Here is a 27,456-nt window from a genome sequence, read left to right on the forward strand (position 1 = left end):
AAGGGAATTTCTAAACCCCCCAACCCCCCCTTCCAAGGCTTTCCGCTGAGAAGAAGAAAATGTTATTAAGTCACATATATTTGTAGCTAAGATTCAAAGCACTTCCATGAGAAAGGCAAGTTGATTGAGAGAGAGAGTGTGAGGCTTGGACATATAGTGCACCTCCATCCCTCCTACTCTGCAGGAGTTCAGCATAGCTAGCTCTCCTTGGCTAATCCCAGCAGATAGCTGGGAGGAGCAGGTCTGGGACGCTGCCATGTGGTGAATGTTCAGTGCTCAGTATATTTTCTTGCACTCCTTCCATTCTGTACACGGATAAGTCGCTGCTATTACAATTTTTCTTCTTTTTTTTTTTTCTCCTGCGTTTGCCAGTTCAGTACTTTCTTGGCTCGTAGAAAGCAAAAAAAAAAAAAAAAAGGCAAGGATCCCTGCAGTGCACTATCTCCAGACAGGGACCAGGAGAGTGACAAGTACTGGCACAAAAGGCAGAGGAAACTTGGTCCCTGGGCTGACACATGGAGGTAATTATGCTGCTTGCATTCCACAGTCTGTGATGCTTCCCCCCATGCAGGGCTATCTGCCATTCCTGTAAGGAGCCAATGCACAGCACTTCACCTCCAACTCTGCCCCAACTCACCAGCCCACAAATTCCCCTGGACTTATGAACAAAGATGCAAAAGCTTCTCGCCTTCTTTCTGGGTGAGTTACTTTTTTTATTCCTTCTTTATTTGCTGGCTGTCAGTGTTCTGTTAAAGGTGTGACAGACAATGACTGATTCTGTGCTGCTAAGCTGAGAGCAGTTACCTGTTGGATTTGAAAGAAAACCCTTTCCTGTCTCTTACAGCAAAACAGATTTTTTTTTTTTTTTTTTTTTTTGTGAGCATTGTTTCATTACTGTGTGTATTCAATTCTGTATTTCTATATTTATTTTTCAATCTGTCTTTAGCAGTCAAAATGTTACTGAAACCCATGAGTCTTGAGGTTCCCCCCTACAGATGTAAATGGTTGCTTTTTGTAAAGGTCAATGGCTGCATCTGGAATAGGCAGATCATGCATAAATGGTGGTGTGGAATTAAAGTTGAGAGAAAAGGATTTTTGTGTGTCTCGGATTGAGAAGGTGCTGCTGCTGTTGCTGCTGGTCTAGGCACACACAAGTATTCTTCAGGTTAATAGAGAAGGCTATTGTTTGCCTGGAACAGGCGCCTGCAACAGCACATATTGGAAACAGATGTGCTGGAGGGGAGGCTGGAGAAGGAAGGAGGGAGGGAGAGATGGAGAGAATAAAAGTGTTCAGAAGGAAGGGAGGACAATGAAACTGAGCTGACCAGAGAATCTGGAAAAAAAAAAAGGGAACACAATGCATGAGGACAATGGGGGTTCACCCTGACATTTTACAGTCCGCTGTGATTTGTATGATGGCAGGAAAGACAAGCAGACCATCTAATATTCAAGCTGTGGGGTCACCCGTTTGCTTTTCCCCAATTTGATATCTTCTCAAAAAAACATGACAATTGAGTACACAAGCTGTGGGGTCACCGGTTTGCTTTTCCCCAATTTGATATCTTCTGGAAAAACATGACATTGAGTACACAGTGTATTCAGACAGAAGCCCCAGGTCACAATCACATCGGAGGAGCTAATGTCTGAGATGTCTATTGGAACAAAGCCTGATACCTAAAGATATGACACATGGTCTACATGATATTGGCGTTTACATTCACACACAATAAAAAAAAAAAGAAGAAGCCTATGTATATCTCTAAAGGGAATAAGCCTAAAAATGACCAACAAATAAACATGATTGCTACCTCGTTCACCTTGTGAAATGGAGATAAAGGTGTAAAGAACAGATCACGGTCTCCTGTCACCAGGAACAGATCAGTTTCTATACATTGATGGGATTCATTGTGTACCCACATCTCCCGTACATGTGCCAGTCAGAACAAGCGGAGGGGGATGGTTCAAACATCATTCACAATATTTATGAGTGCTGGTGGAGAGAAGCCTCTGAGCTCAGTTTAATGGGTAGGGTTCTAATGAAAATTTTAAATCTGCCATTACTTTTTTTTTTATTATTTTTTTTTTTATGAAGTTCATGGTCTGAAAGCCCAGTTGATAAAAAATGGAATAAAACAGCTCAAGTCTGATTAGTTTAGAAGAAACAAAGTGCATTAAAGAATGAGACCTTTTATGCAGAAAAATAATTGCTGATGTTCTCCTAAACTTTGTTTTGTTTTTAGCAAACAAGATGTCAAGGTGTCATGATTTACTACGCCTGCCACCCTGTATCTGTGTGGTGTAAAAACACTGCCAATTACTGATAATCACTGTTCTAGGGGATGACAGACCGCTATGGGCTTCTTGAACCCTGACAACGTAAAATGAAACCCCAGGTTCTTCTCATTGCTCCACAGCTATTAATAGTGTGTTTGTAGCGCTCTGATGTATTTGTTCATGCTGTAATAAAATGCAATATATTACAATGTAACTATGCATATTATATATGTTTATGATTTATTTATTTACTACCAACTTATGTACTCTCCATGCAAATTTAGGGAGAATTTGTAAGGGGAGTGGTCACATCTGCGATTTTTCATTCCTATCAAATCTAGAAAAATAAAATAAAATAATTTGCAGTGATGTGAACCCTGGCCTGCGATTTCAATCCGGTCTCATAGAAGGCTATGGAGCTGAAATATGTACTGCACTGCACTAAAATCGCACAGGACCCTTTTTTGAACGGAATCAAATTCACACCCCATATATATGTATATATGAACAGCTTTCAATGGAAATACTGCTTTTTTTACATGACATGTGAATCTTTGCTTTTCAGATCGCACAGAATTTGCATAAGTGTGAACCAAGACTCTGGCTGGGTTCACACATATGCAATGCGGGAATCAGCGCGATCCCTGTGCGGGTTCCCGTATCACATGACACTCGCAGGCAGTTCACACCATCCTCTGCGAACCACTGCGGGTGTCAATAGAAGGTTAATGACACCCCCTAGATCGGTTCACAAATCGCAGTGCAAACTGTAAAATGGTACAGGAATCATATTGCATGGGTGTGAACACTCATGTTATCCAGTTCCAGTGTGGACCAAAAAAAGGGTCGTGCACCATTTTGGTGTGTGAATGCTTTGCAATTTCAGCCATACACTTTGTATGGCTGAATTTGTGTCGCAAAGACATTGCATGTGATCTGCAAAGCAATGCAGTGCAAATCAAATGCAATGTCTGTGTACGCACCAGTGTGAACATAGCCAGAAACTGTATATGCTAAGGAGAATTTGCATTGAGAAAAAAAAAATTGGGATGGGAATTTGCACCGTACACTGCTTTAAATTTGCACCCAATTTGCACTGCATCAATGAGAACCGGGGCTAAAGTTACACAATGCAGTAGGTTGGAATACAATGCAAACATGCTTTGGAGGTAATCATGTATTACATGCAAGTGAAATCTTTCTTCCTCTGACCCATCCAGCTTTCAGGTTAAGTATATTCAATATGGTACATCCAAATTAGGAAAGACATGTTTTTTCAAAAGCAACCATGAACTCCACAGAGAAGGTCTCAATGCCTTCTGTACATTAAAGTCTCTATCAATACATTTGGAACATATGTACTATAATGGCCTGTACTGCACCTTGTCATAATATTCTTAAACATACATATTACATGCTCCATTACCATTAATGTGATAGAGGTATTGGTTCTATATAAAGAAGTATTGCAACATGAGCCAATAAAAGTAACAGCAGGGATATAAAAATAAGCATCATAAATTCCGCCACCTTTACAGTTCTGCTCCTAAGTAATTTCTGAAGTGTAATTGATGTAAAGTTCAGTGGGGAACAATGGAACCCAGGCAGTGCTGGCTTTTTCAATGTGCAACCGGGGCTGTTACACAAGGCCCTATCCTATGAAGGAGGAGGGGGGATCACTGCTGGATTTTCTTAACCGATTAAAATATCTGAAATTAATAATAGAACATAATAATAAAACCATTTCTAGTTAAAAATAAATAAATAAAATAATAGAACATAATAATCTCCACTTCCAGTTTAGCGTCCTCTTCCACGCCTCTCTCTCTCCTCATCCTACTAATTTTGTAAGTACCGCTTTATTTTCCGAGATCTTGTTACAGTAATTCAGAAGTCGGCAGTGTGCAGTCATTATGTTTTTCAAGTACTGATTTCAGGGATATGGTAAAATTACTGTTACAAAGTTGGGTTAAGGAGGTGTTCTATCCAAAAAGGAGCAACCACTTCTTCTCTTCTGGACTATGGCACCAATCTGGCAATGAAGATTCAATGATTCTAGAAGTAGCAAATTTCCATGGCAACACTGCATCTCGCTGGTCACAGGTGTAGAAATGTAATCAGGAAATGAGAGGTCAGGACGGCATTCAATGCACAAGGCCACTTTTCTAGACTTCACTGCTAATGGTAAAGGAGAGATAGTGAGATTTATTTTTACTGGGAGAGGAGGGCACCAGACATTTTTACACAGGGTTCTACATAACCTGGCCTGGGGGACAAATGCACCAAACTGGTCAACAGCTACTCTTGCCCCCCTTCACAAAAATGTATTCTCTCTTCTACGTTATTAAAGGAGTCAAGGGGGGTTATTTACGAAAGTTAAATCCACTTTGCACTACAAGTGCAAAGTGCATTTGAAAGTGCACTTGAAAGTGCAGTCGCTGTAGATCTGAGGGGTAGATCTGAAATGAGGGGAAGCTCTGCTGATTTTATTATTCAATCATGTACAAACACAATGCTGTTTTTTTAATTTTCCTTGCATGTCCCCCTCGGATCCATAGCGACTGCACTTCCAGTGCAATTTCAAGTACACTTTACACTTGTAGTTTACAGTTGTAGTGCAAAGTGGATTTGCCTTTAGTAGATAACCCCCAAGGAGTTAGTAGCCTCCCTGGTTGTATTGCCAAGTATCGCATCGCAGGATCCATGTAGAGGTTTACTTACCTTGTCCCCTGGATCCTGCGATGTCCCCCAGCCGTGTCTCGCTCGATCTGTCACAGTGCCGAGCTCTGATCCCTGCGAGCGTTGCGACACACGGGGACAGAGTTCGCGCCAAATTCAAAAAGTAAAAAACACAGTATAGATATAGGTAATCTTACAGTTTCAGTACTGTATCAAATAATTACACATCCCCTTTGTCCCTAGTGGTTTCACCAGTGTCCTGTATGCAGTTTTATATTATAAATACTATTCTTTATGCCAGGAAACTGGAGATTGTCCATAGCAACCAAAAAATGTCCGGAATTGAGCGATAGTGATTCGTGGGGAATTTCGTCATCAAACACTAAAAATAATAACAGCGACAATTCTGCAACTCAGCACTTTTTAGTGTTTTTGATTTGATTACATCATTGAATATTTTTTATTATATTATTATTTTTTATAATTATGTATAGTTATTTATTATAATATAATCTAATATATATATATATATATATATATATATATATATAATATAATATAATTTATGATTTTGTATTTGAAATGTTATCATACCCGGGATTGTCTATTAGACTCTTGTTTGGATGGATTTAAGTGAATTATTTCTAAGAATTACAGGCCTACAATATAAAATGCCAAATTTCCATGCAAAATAATGGTACCGCTTTCAGCACCTAAAATCGGAAATAATCATACCGCCAGGAGGGCTATAGAAAAAAATTGAGAATTCTATAGGCAATAAGAAATGTTCCTCTAGATACAATTTTTAGTCCTTTTTTACTATCAATCTATAAATATAAATTGCAACAAACAGTTGCAATTTGTTGGACCATTGCAACAAAAGTACAATGGTGACCGAGTATTCAATGTGATATTAAAATCTCTCTTTTTTTGTACCCAAAAAGAAAAAAAGAGGTTTATACTTATCTGCTCTGTGCAAGGAGTCATTGCACAGAATGACCCCCCTACCTTCTATTCTAGAGGTCCCTCGCAGGCACTATCTTCTCCTCCTCTCCTGAGTGTTCCCCCATAGCAAACTGTTTTGGCCATGTCCCCCTTCTCCTTACTGGAGGAGCCAATGGTTCCAACTGCTTTTAATCTGTCCTGTGAGAGCAGGGAGAGGCCAGCACTACTGCCAATGGGCAAGGGTGGAAGGGGGGGGGGGGGGCGACAAACACCTAGCAGGTAATGCCTTAAGATTAAAAAGAAAACTTTTAACTTTAATTAGTGCCAACCTCTGAAAATTTGTGCAAAGAAAAAAATTGCCATTAATTCCAAAACTATTTTTGCTTATCATTACCAGGGCAGATATGGGCTTGGATTATGAGCCTAGCCTGGTTATTATTGGAAGCAGCTTTATTTCTTTCCTTCAGCTTTCATAAATCAGGCTGAATGTATTTTTAACATCATATATCTATATGTATGGCTCAGACGAAAAATTTGGCCTGGCGTGTCAGATCATTGCGACACTTGGAACAAAGTGGAGTGCGGCCATCTTTGGGGTTGGAAACTTCTTTATGAGAATGGCAATGCTGTTTTATATCCATGAGTGAGTGTGTTTTTTTTAATTTTTATGTATTAATAAATTAATAGGAAACACAATGAGCTATGAAGGGGCTGTAAAGTGATGAAAACTCCTCTGCATGATTATTTGGAGACTGGAAGGAATATACCTGAAGAACTAACTGAGAGGGGGAACCATTTTTTGAGATCACCAATGTGTTTTTGACCCTCTGTGATGCTTGCGGTCTATTGCTTCTGGTAAGAGGCTGTGAATGTTCTTGGTGGTGGTGGTTTGAATTAGAATCTCTATTCTCATTTCACCCTGCTGAGGACCGAGTGTTTACCTTAAAGGAAAAGGGACATTTTTCTGTTTTGGTTTAGATTTGGGACTTTCACTCTCATTCATTCCACTAAAGCCTGAGTGTCTTCTTTGGAATTAAAAAAGCTAATTTAATGTGTATTCTAGTTTAGGGGGAAATCGCTGCATTTTTACAGTCTTTATGCTTTGTTTGTGACCAACAAATTGTGCTAGCAGCTTCCATTTAGGTGGTCTAAACGCAGATTTTCTGTTATTTTTTCCTGAGATGTATAATTAACTGGAGGAATTCGGGGGTGTACACCTCTGCTGTAGGTTGGATAAGGCATTCAAATCTTCATGACTATCTACTTTCAAGGTAATTCCTTTAATATGCGTGAACCGGAATATTCGGTCAACCTCTTTTTGACAGCCCTGCTTTATCTTAATGCATGAAAGGCAGGTGCTGCATGGAAGCCAGACTATCCTCAGAGGGCCACAGGGACCTTAGCGAGACACCACTTTAAGAAATTATTGGGCTATATGTCTAGATCATTATGTACAAAACTTTCATTCAGAAAGAACAGCCGGAAGAAGTCCTCTTTGAGGCGAAACCGGTCAGGTAAAGAAACTGTTTCCTGCCATCGCGTTCCCGTTTACAGGATCTGTATGTTTTTCTATGTTGTATACAATGCTGGTTTTTATCTGAACAAATGTAAGTGCAATACCTTTTATTAAATGAGTCTTTTTGGATTTTACACTATCTGGCATCTTCTTCATTTGCATGGTTAAATCTGGTCATGGGGTCAATGGAGCCTGGTCTGATTATACAGTGAAAGTTCTTAATTTTTTGTGAGGACACATCTCCAGCTGATGACCCTTGCAAAGATTATTACATCAAGCCAGTCTGACCCTCTAATAAAAGGTCCAGGCTCTCTGGTAAGAGTCTATATTGCTTGAGGAGGCGGTATATGCACGAGGTGGAGGGTCTTCTGGATTCATCTGCAATTTCGCGGATTTGTGTTTTTTGTATTTCTACAGTTGGACTATTTTCTATCAATGCTTTATGAGCAATTTTATGTTTAGCGCAACACTTTTTTGTATATATTAAATAAATAGAAGTCTGATGATATGAGAAAAATACCACTAATTGTATTATATAGTTTATTAAATGCTTGTAAATAAGAAAACAATGTTTTTTTCATAAGTAAGAGGAAAAACACTGAACAAAAAGTCCAGTTAATCTATAGGATTTTCAAAACCTTACTTAGGAAGGGCAGTGTTACAATCCTAAATCTGGAATCATGGCTTAGAAAGGGGCAGTGTTACTGTACAATGTTCAATTGCCATCTTGAGTTGATTTAATTCCTCCAGTCCTGTGGTATTCTGTTTTCCCCAGGCCTGCCTAGAAAGCTTTGGTTTCTATGATTTTCTACTTTTCTACTAGCAGGACAGTCAGGGGTTACAGCAGAATGTTGTTGTTTCATTACAGAACACTGTAAATCCTCAAGATGCTGCTAGTTTGGTCTGGTTTGATTCAGGGGAAAGGTATGTCTCCTTGTACTTTGCAGAGGGCTACGTTTTTCCTTCTGACCTCATTAGAAGTTTTCAGATGTTATTTTCAGCTGTGAAATGTGTATTGGGATGTGGTTTTGGCCCGTGTACTTTTGTTTCAAAGGTTCTTTGTGCAGTTAGGCAACAGCCGACATCGGTCAGATGGATGAGAATTTCGGGTAAATATAAACAGCTGTGTCAGCAACCTGTCAAGTTCATGCAGAGGACCCAACCCTGTACCAAATAAAATCTACATACCTTGCAATTCTATATAACTAAAATTCTGGTAGATGGATGTAAACATGTGCTTGAGTTTACACCTGGGTCCATTTGGGTTCATCAAACAGAATGCAATCAATTTGCACCCAGATCTGATTTTTGCAGAACTAAATGGAAAGGAACACATGTATGTGGCTCTAAACGGACACACATCTGTTTACATATCGCTGGTAATAGGGATTACACGAGTCTGTTTTTCCATCAGAAGATGGAAGAAAACATTTTTTAAAGATCAAAACCGACACGGATGTCACATATGTGCCATTGATTTCTGCTCCGATTTAACTATGGGATGGAAAGGGGATCTATCAACGGAATGGAATGGTTGCACCCATGTATAAGGGGCCTTAGAACAGTGCCTTGAAATCTACTGCTTTTAGTAGATAAACAAAACCCGTATATGAATGGCAAAAAAAGAAACCCAAACAAAACAGTATTGCTTAGGGACTGGTATATGTTGTAGTGCTTTTTCTGAAATCAGAATAAGCATCAGAAACAGCAGTACACATAGAGCCCAGCACAGTGATAAATAGATCAATATGACCATACAGACTTTACCAATCCCAGTAATGGCTGCCCAAATGCTGTAGCTTCATTTAAGTATCAAGTGTCAAGGTACCTGGTGCTGGAATTGTCTGTGTTGCCTATAAAATAGATAGCTCCACCTGTAAGTATTAAAAAATGTTTGGTAAATCTCATTGGTTGGTTACAGCAACAGAGAGGTGGTCTTTCACACAGTTTTGTGGTTTGTGTACAGAGTTGTTTGAGATCTGCATTTTAAGTACATTTGGATATTTTTTAAAAGGTTATGAGCTTGCTTGCTGAAATCTGAATAGGATCTTACAGAATAGAGTAGACTTTGATTGTCTGATAAGTGTCTTAAAGTGATTGTAAAGTCTTGTGTTTTTTTTCTTTAAAAATAACAAACATGTTATACTTGCCTGCTCTGTGCAATGGTTTTGCACAGAGCAGCCTGGATCCTCCTCTTCTCGGTGCCTCTGGCACTCCTGGCCCCTCCCTCCTGTCGAGTGCCCCCACAGCAAGCACCTTGCTATGGGGGCACACGAGCTTAGCTGCAGCTCCCTGTGTCCATTCAGAGCCGTGGTTCCCCCTGCCTCATCCCTCCTGATTGGCTAACTGACTTTGTATTAACAGTAGGGGGAGCCAATGACCCCGCTGCTGTGTCTCAGCCAATCAGGAGGGAGAGTCCCAGACAGCCGAGGCACCCATGCACATCGTTGGAGGAGGATTGGGCTCAGGTACATATTAGGGGGGCTGCTGCAAACAGAAGGTTTTTTTTATCTTAATGCATTGAATGCATTAAAATTAAAAAAACTTCTGCCTTTACAAACATGTTAAGCTGGCCATAGATGTAGCAATTTTCTTTCCTGCAACCGCTTTTCTTTCCTTCAATCAAGCAAATTGCTTGATTCCCCCATTAACATAGTCAGTGTTGATAGGGGAATGCCTCCTGCGAAGCTATTGTGTTCTCCCTCCGGGGGGGGGGGGGCACCCCCGCCAAGAGAACACAGTGATTACTACTAGCGACTATAATAGCCATTAGCAATAATCACATGTAAAATCCAACAGGCTGGCTGCACATTCAGTGAACTGGTCAGGAGTCGAAGCGTCGATGGCCGGCTTTAGGAACGTCTACCACAATGGCATTTTGTGATTAAATATTTTATATAAGTAACTGCAGAACCCATGGGCCAAACTCAAGCACATCACAAACATGCTGTAAAGATATATCATGTGTATCACAGATTATTCTCAAATAGGACTTGAATGATGGAAGCTGTGGCCAAAAAAGGAAATCAGAGGGCAAGGTTTCGCCAGTATTGCATGTAGGCTCCTTGCAGCTGATCTTTCTTTTCCCCATTATAGACTTTCCTTGATTTGATTTGTTCTGCACTGTGTCTCATTGTGAAGGTACTGATAGGTTTGCGTTAGTGCTGGTACGGTAAGGATGAACCCCCCACCTCCTTCAATTTGAGCAATAATGTGTAATGGCATCAGGAAGTAAAGTGCTTTGCAGCCTTGATTAGGGCTGGAGTAGGGCTAAGTGTCTGTGGAACTTGATTGTAGTGAGGGCAGCCGATCAAGTGGCATGACCTTACTGATATCAGGTCACACTGACACCCAGCCCTAATCAGAGCTAAAAATATCTTTACTTACCAGTACTATTACACATTATTGCTCAAGCCGTAAACAAGTGGGAGTCCAGTTCCCCCAAAACATGTTAGCTGTATCTGAAATTCCCATTCTAATAAACAATTCAAACAAACTTCCAAGTGAGATGACTGTTTTTCACTAGGCACTCCAAACCACATACCCATGTTACTCTCATTGTGTAGGTTGCCAGCTTGGTAGAGGTAAGCTTTGCCAGCTCATATCAGAACAGATCCCTTAATGACTGGTGAAGTAATAGTTAAGAAGTAGCAAAAGAGGTTAATAGATTAACAGAACAAAAAAGCAAAACAAGGAAGATTCCTGCACTGCAGGTCATCAGGTACAGCTTCCTCTCCAGCAACAGTGAGCAGCATGGTCATGACATCACCAAATATAACCTGAAATCTAGTGGGCCTTGCAGTCAGAAAAACATAGAGAAGCCTTTGCAATGCTTGTGCCACTGCCTTAGATCAGTGGTCTCCAAACTGTGACCCTGGGGCCAGACCTTTCCTTGCTTCTATCCAGCCCTCAAGGCATTATTCCTGCCACTAACACCAACAAAAGAACATACTTCTTGCCACTGACGCCAACAATGGGGCACTATTCCTTCCACTGACAGTAACAATGGGGCACTATTCCTCCCAGTGACACCAACGATTTCTCCCCCCTAATACCAAAGATCAGGCATTATTTATTCCCATTGGGCACAGTCCAGCCCCCTAGTAAACTGGCCCTTTCCTTAGAAAGTTTGGAGACCCCTGCCTTAGATGATCTCTCACTGCATAAATACCATTAAGTTTCAGGAGAATTCAAGACAAAAGGTAGATTTTACACAGTATTGTGTTGTCATGAATACAATTTTCAGATGTTCCCTATAAAATAAGATAGTAGATCTTCACTTTTTGACCTTAAGTGATCCTGAATGCGCCAGAACTTGTGTTCTTGTAGATGTATTTTGCATACTTCTATTCTGATGCCTGTGTACACACGTCCTTATTCATGAAACCCATTACATTCTGGATATGATGTTTGGTAAATGAGTAGTTAGTAATAGAAAAGTCACTTAAATTCACACTAATCTTTTCAATATTACAAGATGCCCTTTTATCCTTTGTTGTAGCAATGCATTAGAGTCGATGGAACAAATGAAATAAATATTTGGGACTACTATCAAAAGTAAAGCATGCAATTTATTTCAGCAAGTACAAACTGGAGCCCGATATCTCTAGAATAAGAGCTCATAAATTCCAGGGGACATCTCTCCTTATACAGTTTCATATGGTTTGTGAAGATCCTTATCAGGTTCTATTTGAAGTAACAGGCAGTGGATCACAACAGGCCTTAGTAACTGGAATTGATAATTTGGTTCCCTCATGTTGAAGACTTTTTCTTGTCTTCAAGCAGATCTTTCCACTAAGAAGAAAACTGTTTTATCATGATTAAATCTCAGCGAGCTGGCATTCATCCAGTGAATGAGCTCAACCTATCACTGATTGTGAACCGATAATGGTATATGCTCATAATCAAGTGCTGGCTGGGATGTTTTCTGCAGTGCTGTTTGTATGCAAGCAACCAGCTTGTGAATTTTAAGTACTATCGCCCATTAATGTCTACCATTTATATTTTGTCAACCAATTATAAAGATAATTAAACCATCCTAAAGCAAAACGAAACCCTCCTATCTTTTACAGCCAAGGAAGCTGCCCTTTTAGTCTTTGTTTGATCAACAGTTAGCAGTTAGCAATTAGCTATTTGATGGCTTGATAGTTCAGTTGAGGTCACAAGCAACTGTGACATTTATCATTACCAGTATCCCTTGAATATAACTGTTTTTTTAAAAAGTTAAATTGATGTGTTTACTTCTGGTTGAAGGTCTATGCCCAGCCAAAACTTTTTGGGTAGAGTGGGAAAAGTTTAGAACCTCTTTTGGATGTTTACTGCTTTCTGGGGTTCCATTAGAAAGATTTACTCTTACTTATTGTTACGATACCAATGCTTTAATCAGATAGGTAGTGAGGAAAAAATAGCAATAGCCATCTGTCAGAGGTTCTAACCTTCCCCTTTTGTAGTAAAAAAAAAAGTGTTTCTGTGTGTGTTACTGTTGGAGATTTACCATCACTTCCTTTGTGGTGAAATTGTTGTCATTAAGACAGGAAGAGAGGGGAGATCTTTCTAATGAGCCCCTTGACAACAGTAAAAATCCAACATGGGTTCTAGTTCTTCCCCACTCTTGCACCCTCTACTTAGGTAGGTGCTAGAGTTAGTATTTTTGTGAGAGCAGGTAAATTTAGGCAGGCCTAGCTGTAAGCTAGGCCTGTTTGTTTTGATCTGTGTGGGCTGGGAGTGGCTCCGAGTAGGCTGGTGACTCACAGATAGCCTCACTTCTTGGTTACCTCCCTTTGGCTTCTAGAGGATTCTAGAAGAGATGAGGGGAAGAGAGTTGGAGCTGCCTGGGGTGTTCTAAGGAGCCCTGACCAATCCACAACTTGGATTGGCAGGGGGCAGGCCTCCTTAAATACCTAGAATCAGCCCAGCTGGGGAGGAGTTGTCGGGTTGAAGAAATGAGGATGGAGTGCTAGGCTGTTGGGGGCTTTTAGGGTACCCCCATTCTGGGAGGGGGGTGACCTTGGGCCTAGGGTTTGGGTGCAGGATGGAGCCCTTCTGGAAAAGCAAGGAGGATCTGGTCAGGAGGCACAGAGAGGAACCAAAGAGGACAGCAGGAGCTAGTGCTGCCAGGCAAGTCTTCGGGAGGGCTGGTGAGTGACATGTGCTATCGGGAGTACTGGAGAGGCATGCCAGAGAGGACTAAGAGGCAACAGTCAGGCTGGGGGTGGAGCCAGTGCGTATTGCAATGTAATGGGCCATGGAGTCCGGCAGCTGCAACCAGGAGGGCTGGCAGGGCCTGAAGAGGGATTGCTGGGAGCAGTAGTCCTCCATAGGACAGCTAGCACTAAGACTTTCTATTTTTGCTACGCAAAGAGGGGCCCTGCAAATGGCAACTTCTAGGGCCTGACTGAGTCAGTGTTGAGCCCAACCATGTGCTAGCTGTGCCTGGAGTCAAGTGTTGTGCAGGAGGAGTTTGAGGAAATGTTGGGTACATAGTTCTGTCCCAAATTGACTGTTCTATGATTCTTCCGGGCATCTGTTCTATGATTCTACTGGGCATCCCATATATTCCATATATTCCCATCCCTATCCCAAGTTCAAATCCCTCAATAAAATACAAAAACAAAACAAACATATGGACTGTTCATTGACTCAAGGTGATTGGGAAGTGAACGCCAGGATGGGCAGGGGGGTGGGTGGACCACAACTTTCAGCAGCCCTTATGGGGGTATCGCTACACCATTTTATATGAAATAAAAAATAAAGTTTTGTTAGACGGACAAATGCTCACTTCAAACAAATGTTCAGAGTGATCTTACCTAGGAAACTGGAGACTGCTACAGCAGGTTCTAAATAATATTTCATAATGTGACAAAATTGAGTATTTGCTGTCTTCTAGTTATACACGTCATTGGTGGGAGTACACCTGTTAAAGAGGAAGTAAACCCTGATGGGTTTACTTCCTCTTTTTTTCCCTGCAAAGGTAAAGCATAATGGACTACTATGCATCGCATAGTAGCTCATTATGTGTCACTTACCTGACACAGGAGCCAGCGAAGTCGCCGCTGATCCCTGTAGTCCGCCGCATCCATCTTGCTGGTGGCGTCTCGCAGCTCCGACCAATGACAACGGCGAAGCCGCGATGACGTCACTCCCGCGCATGCGCACGGGAGTCGCATCTCACAGCTCCGCCGCTGCCATTCGGCGAGGCCGCGATGACGTCACTCCCGCGCATGCGCACGGGAGTCGACAAATTAGGCAAATCCATTCTTGGACTTGCCGCATTTAGTGCGCCTGCGCGCCCCTGTCTACGGCGCATGCGCCGTAGACAGCGGTGCCCATTTTCGGGCAAATATCTCCTAAACCATATAGGTTTAGGAGATATTGCTTGGACCTACAGGTAAGCCTTAATCTAGGCTTACCTGTAGGTCAAAGTGGTTTGAAGGGGTTTACTTCCTCTTTAAGCACAATATATTAAATGTCTCATTATAATGTAATTGAAACATTATGGAGAACAGCACACACACAACTCTTACCAGGTACATTTATAAAACCAGCACCTGTAAACTGGAATCCAAGGATACGGGGGTCAGATGTATAGGGCTTGAGATCTTTCTGTATCCATTCCCTCTCCTGAGCTCTAGCATTTATGGCACATCAGTATATTATTATGTGGTCCAGTGACAGGAGTGTTTTGTAATGCACAATGTACCAGAAAGGCAGCAGGCATCAGTGATCTCTATGGGTACAACCAATTAAGCCTTGTTTGTGTTACGCTGGCATGTACTGGAGCAGAAAACAGTTCATATAAGCATGAAGTGTACTCTTGAATGAGCTGTAATGCATACATATTATTCCAAAGGAATAACAATTTATGAAGAAATGCCAACAGAAAGACTTGAGGGATAAGTATGACCTTCTCATTGTGTGAAGCGGCCTTTGTAATATTGTCCTTCCTGATCCTTTACACAATCTTCAGTATTATTGTTCCGTGGTATATAAAATTCTTGAAATAATATGGTGATTCTTTTGTCAAACTACAAGGCAGAAGCTTTCTATATTTTACTTTTTAATCCTGCTACACCTTAAAACCTGTAGTCTGCTTTTTTCCTCCTATCCTAGAAGAAGCCATACTTAAGCCAGCCACAGATAATTTGAATATTGGCCGGTTCAGCAGGGAGCAGCCAAAAATCAAACCATCTATGGTCAGGCTGATGGATCGACTTGGGCACAACCAGCATGCCAGATTTCTACATGCGATTATTGCCAGCGGCTATAGCTGCTATCAATTACCACTGTGTTGTCCCAACAGGGACAGCTCCCTATGCTGCCCCCCTCCCCCTTTTTGATGGAAGAACACAGTAGCTCCATGGGAAGGATTACCTCATCAACACTGACTTTGTTGATGGGTGAATAGAGCTATTTTATTTCCTGCCCCTGTGTTTGTAGGAAATAAAATTGCATCATCTATAGCCAGGTATAGTGTCAAGGTGCAAAAACTCAACTTGATTTTGCAAAAATGCTTTGTATAATGATTACTGTCTAAGTAGTAATAATTGGGTTTGAAAATTACAGACAGGAAGTCAAACTAAACAATGTTTTTAGTTGTATCTAGTAGTACAAGGAGTGAGTATGGAGGCAGTTGGAGGCTGCAGTATATCCTCCAACCTAAAGGTGGCACCATGCCCTTTTTTAGGGTGGCAGGAGCACATTGAAGGCTAATTTTTTTCTGTTATGGGCTCCAGGCAGCCACCTTGGGGAGGATAACAACCCAATTAAATACTGAAATCTGGGCAGCCATTTTGACTGAGGATTCCATAAATAGTTGAATTCTGTGTCATTCTGTGTGTCTGCAGCGTGGGAGTAAGACAGTCACAGAGCACCCACTGGATAGGCAGTGAGTAAGAGAAACATTACGGAACGGTGCCTGTTGTGGAGGGAAAGGATAGGTTTACTATTACAGGATGTTACCCTTGTCAGCTTCCTGAAACAGTCTCTCACTGGAAGCCAGGTATCTGCAAGAACATTTGGGAACTGTAGTGTGAACAAGCTATATCATAGTCCCTGCTAGGGAAGTGCTCCTCTTGCATTGAATGGTATGTAAGTGCCTGATACATTACTATTGGAAAGTGCCCTGTGGATAAACGGTGACCTGCAACATATGTGGTACTATTGCTGTAAATCGCCTTACATCTGTGATCAATCAGTTTCTAGAATGTAGAAAAGATTAAGTATCCATGCGCGTTTACTCAATTCTCAGGTACAATGATTAAGCCCTGCCTACAAGCATGCTAAACAACTTTCTGCTAACCATCTGCGCAAGCTATGAGCCAACTCGATGGATACGTCCGCAGAACCCCACATTATTGTATAGAGTATAGACCAAGATGATTGAGAAGGGAGCCAGCGAAAGGGGTTAAACTCCATTACAAGAATACTTTGATAAATTCATTCATTAGTAAAGCTTCTTACAATAAAATCTGGAACAGATCTGTTGTGTGTGCTATGTATTCCCTATGGAATTATGAACTACGGCACTCACACAAATAAAAACCTAATTGTACATTACTCCTCAATGTATCAGAATTTTGTAGCCCCTGAGGTGTTGCAAATCATATACTTTTTCTTTTTTTGCAAATATAATTTTCAAATCATATACTTTTAAGTACAAGATCAGGACAAAGTCTTGAACATGTGTTTTAATTGTTAAAAAAATAAGATCTTTTGTATAGCCTACAACAAATACGAAATAAATATCAAAGAGAATTTCAGGCAAATGTGTGGTAACCTAATGAAATTATGCTATAAAAACATATGGAAATAATGCTAATATTCTATAGAAAATATCAAACACATTTCTAGTGTACACTCTCTCTGGAAACTTGATATCCTAGGGAACATTGTATTCATATCTACAAATATGTTAGTGAAAGTAAAGGAACGTGTACCACAATCCCTATGGAGAAAACAAACAAAAAAAAATCAAATATAACAAGTTGTTTTCTGGTTTCTATATACAGATGCATATAAATTCTAACAACATTTCAAATTGTGTGTGTCCCTCTAATTTTATTCTTAACATACGCAGCTGGGAATTTCAGCAGACAGTAGAATGACCCTGCTAATGAAGGTCTTGTGGTTAATGGTCCCCAATAAATGGCTTATAACAGCTGAAGTGAGGATTAAAATGTTGTGATCACAGTTTTTTCTACTTGGCCCTCAGGGATATGAAGCAAGGTGTCTGGAAGCATGATGGGAGAGATGACAGGACGGAAAGGGTTTTCTGGGTATTAAATAATAAATAGAGAAGCTTAAAGCATAAAATGAATAAAAACATAAAAATAAAAACCTATATATATATATATATATATATATATATATATATATATATATATATATATATATATATATAGATATAGATATATAGATATATATATATATATATATATATAGAGAGAGAGAGAGAGAGAGAGAGAGAGAGATAATTTTCTGAAACTGGAGAGTGCAAAATCTGGTGCAGATCTGCATAGAAACCAATCAGCTTCCAGTTTTTTTGTCAAAGCTTAATTGAACAAGCTGAAGTGAGGATTGCCGATTGGCTACCATAAACAGCTGCACTATATTTTGCACTCTCACGTTTTAGTAGATCAACCCCAAAGAGCTACAGATTCATCTCATCCAGTGTGCAGCTTTATCCACAAACTAACATACCAGGTCCAACACCACACTCAATACTTTACTCTTTTGACCCTGTTACCACTGAAGAAGTTGCCTTTCTAAAAGCCCACCTTAACACCTGTCCCCTATCCTCTCACAATTACTGTGACCCCCTTCCTGCTCTATCCTAAACTCTCTAACCCACATCTTCAACCTCTCCTTCTCCACTGGTTTCTTTCCCTCCCCACTCAAACACGACTGGTTACCCCCATATGTAAAAAACCCTCAGTGGACCCCACCTGTTTGAACCTATTTGTCTCCAAGCTTCTTGAACGTCTTGTCCACAACTGCATTGGTTGCTACCTCACTGACAACTTTCTCCATGCTCTACAGTCTGGCTTCCGCCATCAGCATTCCACCAAAACTGACTGTCTAAAACTCACTAATGACCTACTAACTGCTATAACTGACAATTCTCATACTCTTATGCCCTGTACACACAGTCAGACATTCCGACCACAAAATCCGTCGGATTTTTTCAGATGGATTTTGTCCCAAACTGGTATTGCATACACACGGTCGCCTAGAGGCGATTCAGTTCGCATTGTGCGCTATACAAGTATTTCATTCATTCATTCACAAAGTTGTAGGAAAATCTAATCGTTCGGAATGTGGTGACATTCGTTGCATATGACGGGACTACAGAGAGGCTAGTAGCCAATAGCTTTGGTCTCGTAATCTGATCTGAGCTTGCGTGGCACTTTGTCCATCGGAATTCTCTACAAACTATCGGAAAAAGTCCGATCAGATTTTTTGGACGGAAAATTTTAGATCCTGCTCTCAAATTTTTTCCATCGGAATTTTCGACGGAAAAAGTCCGATAGAGCCCACACATGATCAGATTTTCTGACAATATAATCTGATCGGACCTTTTCCGTCGGAAATTATGAACCGCGTGTACAGGGATTAGACCTTTCCACTGCCTTCGATACAGTTGACCGCACTCTGCTTCTCAATAAACTCCATTCCCTTAGCCTCTCCGACTCTGCTCTTTCCTGGTTCTCCACTCCTCCCAAGACATCTTGTTCTCTAGCTCCCTTGTTACCTTCTCCCATACTCGCCTCCAGGACTTTTCTAGAACCTCTTCTATCCTCTGGAACTCCCAACCCCAGTATGTCCACCTTTTTTTTCACCTTTTGTACCACCTCCCCCTCACTTTAGATTGTAAGCTCCACGAGCAGGTCCCCCCTATTCCTTCTGTATTGAACCGTATTGGATTGTACTTTCTCCAGTTACATTGTAAAGCACTGCACTGTATAATAATAATCTGAACCTTGCTAATTTTATAGAACAACAAAAGTGATTTTTCTCTTCAAAATACAAGGAAATTTATACATACTGTACCAAGCAGATATATTGTAAAATTGTATATTAGATACCTAACACAGATTTTGCAAACACTATTTACTTTATAAGAAAGGTAAGAATTTGTAAGAACGAAGAAGCTGGCAGAAAATTTGGCCATGACCTTACACATCACAAGGATCAGCTAAGGAAACAGCCTAGTTTCAGTTCAAACTAAATTAGATAACTTAACAAAAATTGCTTACTTCTGTACACAAAGTGGAAATATGCAGAAAATTGCAACGTTAGTAAAACGAGAGAATGATGAAAGCCCTGACCGATAATTGCTGAGTTCACTTTCCAAAATTAAATATAATAGAAAATCTTTGTGTGGTTGCTTAGATGACTTGGAGCCCTGGCTCACACCAGTGTGATTTGTCATGCAATTTGACAGTTCAAAATTGAATGACACATTGCACCCCATTGCCGGCAATGGAACCATTCAAATTGTTGCGACTCAAGTTGCAACGATTTTGAAAAAGGTTCCTGTACTACTTTTTTTTAGGATTTCATTGCGACTTGCATAAACTTCTGTTAAGCTACGTTGCAAGCCACAATGAAATCAGAGGTTCAACTGATGTGAACCAGGGCTGATATGTAACATTACCTGTAAGAACAGAGAAAAAGTGCAATGTCATATGATGGCACACAACAGTAAAATTGTTATTAGTCCGTGACTTTAATCTCATTAAAACGACGTGTCATTCTAAAATAGAAATTAGTAACTTATACTGCAACATACTTTCATCACACACTATATGTAAAGAAAACCATATGTACAGTAGTGAGAATATTTTTTACACAAAACAGATTTCTAATGTTTTGCCTAGTTTTTACCCTTCTAATTATCTGCAATCAAAAGTTATTTGTAGATACAAGAACAGTACCATCGACAAAACAACTTTGGCATTAGCCTAGGGCCAACTAAACGTACAGGGGACTCAGCTACAACCTTCATGCAATTGGTCAAAGCTGTGTACTTGGCTGTCACTTTACAAATGTGTCACTTTACAGCATGTACTGGGGACATTTGGGGGTTGATTCACAAAAACTGGAGAGTACAAAATCTGGTGCAGCTCTGCAAAGAAACCAATCAGCTTCTAACTTTTTTTTTTGTCAAAGCTTTAGGCTACTTTCACAGTGGGGCAGGCGGGCAATGGCTATTTTTAGCGGCGCTAATCGGCCGCTAGCAGGGTGCTTTTGATTTCCGCTAGCGGCCAAAAAAAGTTAAAACTGGCGGCAAAGCGCCGATCCATTGGCGCTTTTCAGGCGTTTTGGTGACGCTGCCCCATTGATTTCAATGGGCAGGGGCACTTTAGGAGAGGTGTATACACCACTCCTACAGTGCTGCAAAGATGCTACTTGCAGGACTTTTTTTTTTACGGTCCTGCAAGCACACCGCTCCAGTGTGAAAAGCACTGGGAGAGACAGGAGAGGCACACTGGAGAGACAGGAGAGGCTCTTTACAGTCGCTATGCAGGCGCTATTTTTAGTGCTGTAGCACCTGTAAAGCGCCTCCATGTGAAAGTAGCTTAATTAGACAAGCTAAAGTTAGAAGCTGATTGGCTACCATGCACAGCTGCACCAGATTTTGTACTCTCCAGTCTTAGTAAGTCAACTCAAAGGTATCGGATTTGGATGAAGCATGCAAGAACAGGCAATGCAAATGGGGCAGCTCCTCTATGCTTATTGCAATAAGCTGTTCTCTTGCCCCATTTTGTCTTATTCTGCCTTAGATTATCTCTGGTTTTACCTTAAATGTATAAAACACACAAACACGAAGCACGTCCCCAAAATAAGCCTTTGATAAACAGTCATTGTGCCATATGCTAAACTAATTATTATGGATACTTTAATGTGTCTCATTAATGGGAAAACACCACTTAAAACAAATCAAATTCACATTTGTAAAATGTAAATTAAAAAAGGGGATGCCCTGGACCCAGAGGTTCATGTAATTAAGCACATCATTCTCTAGTCAGTCATCTCATGTGTGCGTTTCATGTTAATGGTTTAAGTAGGAGCATAAGCAATGTACACATTTTAAAGTGGTTGTAGACCCTTACAATCCACTTTTTTCTAAAAGTAAGCCTATAATAAGGATTACTTGTAGTTACCTCGGATATCTCCTAAACCTGCACGGCTTAGGAGATAGCCCCTGTATCTGCATGTTCCATGCTGAAGCAATGGCATGTATGTGCTGTTTGCTTCAGTGAGTGTGCCCTTACTGGCAGCTCCCGTGCGCATGTGCAGGAGTGACATTATCACGGCTCCGGCCAATCACAACGCCGGAGCCGCGATACCCAGAAGTAACTCCAGGGAAAAATGTCGCCGGCCGGTGCTGTGCAAGGGCACCGTAGTGGGGGCTTCGATCTTGGGTGAGTATTACATAATGAGCTAGTATGCTATGCATGCTAGCTCATTATGCCTTTGTCTTGCAGGTCTTCTTTTTTTTTTTCATGTGGGCTTACAACCACTTTAAAGGCAACTGCCTTTAAAGGAATGGGACTGGCCACTCCATGATACCGCTTATTCTCCTGTAAGATATGTGCCCATTCTTCTCAATTTCTTGCCTGTCTTCTTTAGCCTTGTACTTCCAGATGTTCCAAATCTTCCTTAATAACAACATACAAAGCTGCAAAGCTGTCTGCAAATTTGCCCCTAGCTACTTCCTGTTTCAAAATCACCCAAACTGTCCTTTTCACTTCTGCCAAGACCTCCTGCACTCTAGCTCCATTCTCACCTCCAGGACTTCTGCAGTGTCTCTCCCATCCTCTGCAACTCTCTAACTCAATCACTCTGGCCATTACCAACGCTGTGTGCATTTAGATCAGTGGTCTCAAACTGGCGGCCCTCCAGCTATTGCAAAACTACAAGTCCCATGAGGCATGGCAAGGCATGGCAAGGCTGAAAGTTACAAGCATGACTCCCACAGGCAGAGGCATGATGGAACTTATAGCTGGAGGGCCGCCAGTTTGAGACCCCTGATTTATATTAGGTGATCCCTGGAAACTCATCTCTTGAGGGAAACCTACCACGGCTCTACCTATTAACCACTTCAACCCCGGAAGGTTTTACACATTTCCTGACCCGGCCATTTTGTGTGATACGTCACTGCTTCCATTTAACTGACAATTGCAAGGTCGTGCGACATTGTTCCCAAACAAAATTGATGTCCTTTTTTCCCCCACAATTAGAGCTTTCTTTTGGTGGTATTTGATCACCCCTGCAGTTTTTATTTTTTGCGCTATAAACAAAAGTATAGCGTAAATTTTGAAAAAAAAACACAATTTGTTTTACATTTTGCTATAATACATATCCCCAAAAAAATATATATAAAAAAAAAATGTATTCATCAGTGTAGGCCAATATGTATTTTTCTACATATTTTTGGTAAAAAAAATCGCAATAAGTGTATATTGATTGGTTTGCGCAAAAGTTATAGTTTCTACAAAATAGGGGATAGATTTACGAACTTTTTAAAAATGTTTTTACTAGTAATGGCGGCGATCTGAGCTTTTTAGCGGGACTGCGACATTGTGGCAGACAAATCTGACCCTATGTGACACTTTTTTGGACCAGTGACATTGTTACATTGATCAGTGCTATAAGAATGCACTGATCAATGTATAAATCACACTAGCAGGGAAGGGGTTAACACTAGGGGGTGATCAATGAGTTAAATGTGTTAGCTGAGTGTGTTCCAACTATAGAACTATAGGGGGGGTGGGCTGCCAGGGGCATGACAGAGATCGCTGTTCCCGACCACTGGGAACAGCAGGTCTCCGAGATGTCCACCCAGGTAACATGCAATTGTGCTGCAAGTTTGAAAATGACTTGCTAAGCTATTGCTAGACTTGCCAGGCTTCACAAGTCCGCATTGCATGACTCCAGATCAACTTTCTATGCAAACACTCTGCAAGTTTGTTGCAAGTTCTGGTTCAGTTATGTTGTGCAATAGTCATCCCACCACAGGGGTCACTGTGGCTTAATTTTCATGATGTAGACTTGCAGAGATCTTGCTGTAGACTCACCACTGCAACTTTGCTCTTGCTAGAGACTTGGCATGCAAATTTGCTACAAATTGGAAAGTGCCAACTAGAACATGTGCTTCAAGTGATCTGCAAGTGTACAACTTGTTACTGAAAATGTGCAGAAAGTTAACAAAGAGTTAAAATTCAACACTGGCACAAATTTGTGGCAAGTTATTCTTGCTATGTGCGCCTGTCAGAACAGGGCACCGCATTGTTTATATAGGCAGATCCACATTCTGCCTCTATGTTTCGCGATCGCAGGTCGCCAGTGGACATCGAGTCTGTGGGACCTGTTGGCACTCTCCCGCCCACTGTTTCACATGCACGGACCGCCGTATATATACTGAGGTTCACGCAGCAGAGCTGACCTATAACTGTGGTGGCTGGTCAGCAAGTGGTTAAAATGGAGTTCTACCCAAAAGTGTAACTTCCATTAATCTGTTTCCTCCCCCCTTTGGTGCCACAATTGGTACCTTTGGGGGGCGGGGGTACAGGATACCTTTGACAGGTATCCTGTTCCCACTTCCGGGAGCCACAGCCGTAGATATTGATGTCATGGCTCAGCTGACTGCTCCGCTCCCTCCTCCTCCCCTGTCGCCGAGCCAGTAGGAGAAAGGGGCGGAGCCTCATGCATGTGCAGTAGGGTTCCCGCCATGAACCGTAAGGCTACACTGCTGGGTTCCCTTATACGCAATGGCGGCATGCATCCGACAGCTGATGGAAACATCAGCTGCGGTGACGACATTGCTGGTTTCCAGGATCAGTAAGTGTCCTATTATTAAAAGCCAGCAGCTGCAATATGTGTAGCTGCTGGCTTTTAATTTTACCAGTGGTGGGAGGACCTCTGCTTTAAGTGAACTTTCTCTATTAATGCATGTCCTCAAATTAATTATTACCTTTTTCTATCATTTTCTATCATTTGTCCCCCCATTTTAGATCATGAATCTTTCCATAGATGGATAAAGTTTCAACTGAAAATTCTTAGGAAAGGTTATTAGAAACATTTGTATGAAAACTTAAAAATTTTTGATTTTGGAATAAATGGACTATACTGAACGAAAATACAATCACACACACAATGGTAGAAGTTTGTTAATTAGAGAACAATTTTCCATCCTGCTCCTTCAAATTTTCTTGTCACTCCGGTTGAAAATGAACATTAATTTGACCCCACTAATGATTAGAAAAACAAATGAATTTTCTTAGAACGTTATTTTCCTAAGAATTTTCATTCAAAATTCTACCCAACCACGGCCAGCTTCACTCTTGTCTTGAATTCGATTGTAAACGTACTGTCTCCCTTTAAATCATAAAGCACTGCGCACGATATAAATCCTGTATAATAATAATACATGCCATCTATACAGTGTACAGTATATATTTTTCTTAGCCTGCAAATACCTCTTCTGGATTGTGGTTTTCCTTTATACCTTTCTGATCACATCTCCCTTCACATCTCTCACTCCCCCACTCTCTCTACAATGCCCCATCCATATTAATCTATTTGTTTTAACGTATGTCTGCTTCTCCAATAAAGTCTTCTGTGCTCTCATTCATTCTTTGTCTCCATAGTCAGTTTTCACAAACTACTTGGTACATTTTTCTTAACACCTTCTGTTCTCATACTTGAGGCATCTTCTCATTTATATGTGTTAAACAGCAAAGTTTCAGATCAGTATGTTACAGTTGGTCTAAATATAGCATTATAAGGTTTTATTTTGAGTGATTTTGATAACAGGTTCTTTGTAATTCAGTATGTACTGTATGTGTGGCATTTATTCTAGTTTTAATGGCACTGCTTATGTTTTTTTTTTTCTCTGTAATTACAGATATCAAATTTTTGCATTCAGTAAAGTGTAAACCCCCTTACTTTCTGTCACGATGACAAGTTTCTCTAGCCAGGAAGTGATGATAAATCACAGGGACATAGACAGACAAAGAGGGGTTCTAACTTTTCAATAGTAAAAAGTAATTTCTATTTCCATATGTGCTGCTAATGCGGATTACCAGAATGACAGTAAACAAGGGTTAATATCTTTGGCAGCTTTTCATCCAGCATACGCAGGCATGTACTGGCCATTGAAACTACCGGGAGTTTCCCGGTGGGCCGATGGCTCAGTGGGCCACTCTGATGAAAGGTGGCTGGTGATGGGACACTCTGATGTAAGGGGGTGCTGATGGGACACTCTTATGTAAGGGGGTGCTGATGGGACACTCTTATGTAAGGGGGTGCTGATGGGACACTCTGATGTAAGGGGGTGCTGATGGGACACTCTGATGTAAGGGGGCTGATAATGGGAAACTGATGTAAAAGGGCTGCTGATGGGACACTCTGATGTAAGGGGGTGCTGATGGGACACTCTGATGTAAGGGGGTGCTGATGGGACACTCTGATGTAAGGGGGTGCTGATGGAACACTCTGTTATAAGGGGGCTGCTGATGGGACACTCTGATGTAAGAGGGCTGCTGATGGGACACTCTGATGTAAGAGGGCTACTGATGGGACACTCTGATGTAAGAGGGCTGCTGATGGGACACTCTGATGTAAGGGGGCTGGTAATGACACTCTGATGTAAGGGGCTGCTGATGGGGACACTCAAAATGTAAGTGGGCCGGTCTGGATGAAGTCCAGGGCCAAATTTCTGTCCCAGTCCAGCCCTGAGCATACGTATATAAATGTCCTGGACAAGAAGCAGTTATACCAGCATCATGGATGAAGTTGCAGCCATAAGACTGCCTTTCATGTAAAAGTTCTCAGATAGCAAGTTGAATTGTAAGTATTGTTAACTTGCTGCGCATTTTCACCGGCAAGATTTATGCTTGCAGAGCACTTGAAGCACAAGTTCTAGTTGACACTTTTCCAATTTGTTGAAAATTTGGGTGGCAAGTCTCTAGCAAGAGCAAAGTTGCAGTGGTGAGTCTACAGCATGGGTGCTCAACCTGCGGCCCTCTAGCTGTTGCAGGATTACAAGCCCCATGATGCATTGCAAGCTGCTGACAGTTACAAGCTTGACTCCCAAAGTCAGAGGCATGATGGGAGTTGTAGTTCCATAACAGTTGGAGGGCCACAGGCTGAGCACCCATGGTCTACAGCAAGAGCTCTGCAAGTCACAGTGACCCCTGTGGTGGGATGACTATAACACATAACTGAACCACAACTTGCAGCAGACTTGTTTGCAGAGAAAGTTGATCTGGAGTCATGCAATGCGGACTTGCTTCAATTGTGCAACAAACTTGTGAAGCCTGGCAAGTCTAGCAATAACTTAGCAAGTCATTTTTCAAACTTGCAGCACAATTGCTTGCTATCAGGTTATCCAAGTGGCTCTAAAGCCAAACAATCGCTTTTACAGGACTCATGGGGGTCCCCCTTTCCACCACCACCTCCCATCGCCATTTCGGGACCCTTCCCATTCCACCGAGGAGTCCAGGACTGCTGCTGGCTGAGCTGGCTCTCCACAGAGAGGATGGAGGAATACTCATTCCTTGATCTTCTCTGTGACGAATGAAGCCAGAAGCGCCAACTATTTAATCACTTCTGGTTTCAGCGCTGTGTGTCCCTGCCCGGTACTGACCAGGGAAGCAGCCTATTAAATAGATCTCTGTTTAATTGCCTGCCTTGGAGGACAGAGAAGGGATCAGGGATCTAATGTCAGAAAGCACATGCATTTGACAGGAAGTGACTGGGCTCTTCTCAGGGTTTTTTTTTTCTTTCCGTAACATTCATCTTAATAGCGCTTTGCTGACTAATAGAGATCTAAGCATATTTTTAAAGCACATCGCTTTGTATTAATTTTTAAAGCTGTGGTATAGCTGTGGATCATTCAGCAAGTCAGCAATAGCAATGTCTGTAATCCTCTGCTGACCGATTCCCCTTTTAATATATACCAGGCATTGATGGCCAATACATCCCTACAAATCAGTATGGAAGACCCTGATTATCCAGAATCCCCTCATTGACCA

General features: G+C 41.3%; 1 protein-coding gene across 1 annotated transcript in view; it reads left to right on the forward strand.

Moving 5' to 3' along the window:
• Window positions 1–240: 240 nt before the first annotated feature.
• Window positions 241–27,456, forward strand: part of CLMP (CXADR like cell adhesion molecule) — a 187,608-nt gene continuing 160,392 nt past the window's right edge. Inside the window, exon 1 of the mRNA XM_077458028.1 lies at window positions 241–699. Coding sequence (XP_077314154.1) covers window positions 672–699 — 28 coding nt within the window. The 5' untranslated portion in view covers window positions 241–671. The remainder of the gene's footprint in view (window positions 700–27,456) is intronic.

This window comes from Lithobates pipiens, unplaced genomic scaffold (genome assembly GCF_037356315.1).
Source record: "Lithobates pipiens isolate NorthernLeopardFrog02 unplaced genomic scaffold, aLitPip1_a1.2 Scaffold_27, whole genome shotgun sequence".
Lineage (NCBI taxonomy): Eukaryota > Metazoa > Chordata > Amphibia > Anura > Ranidae > Lithobates > Lithobates pipiens.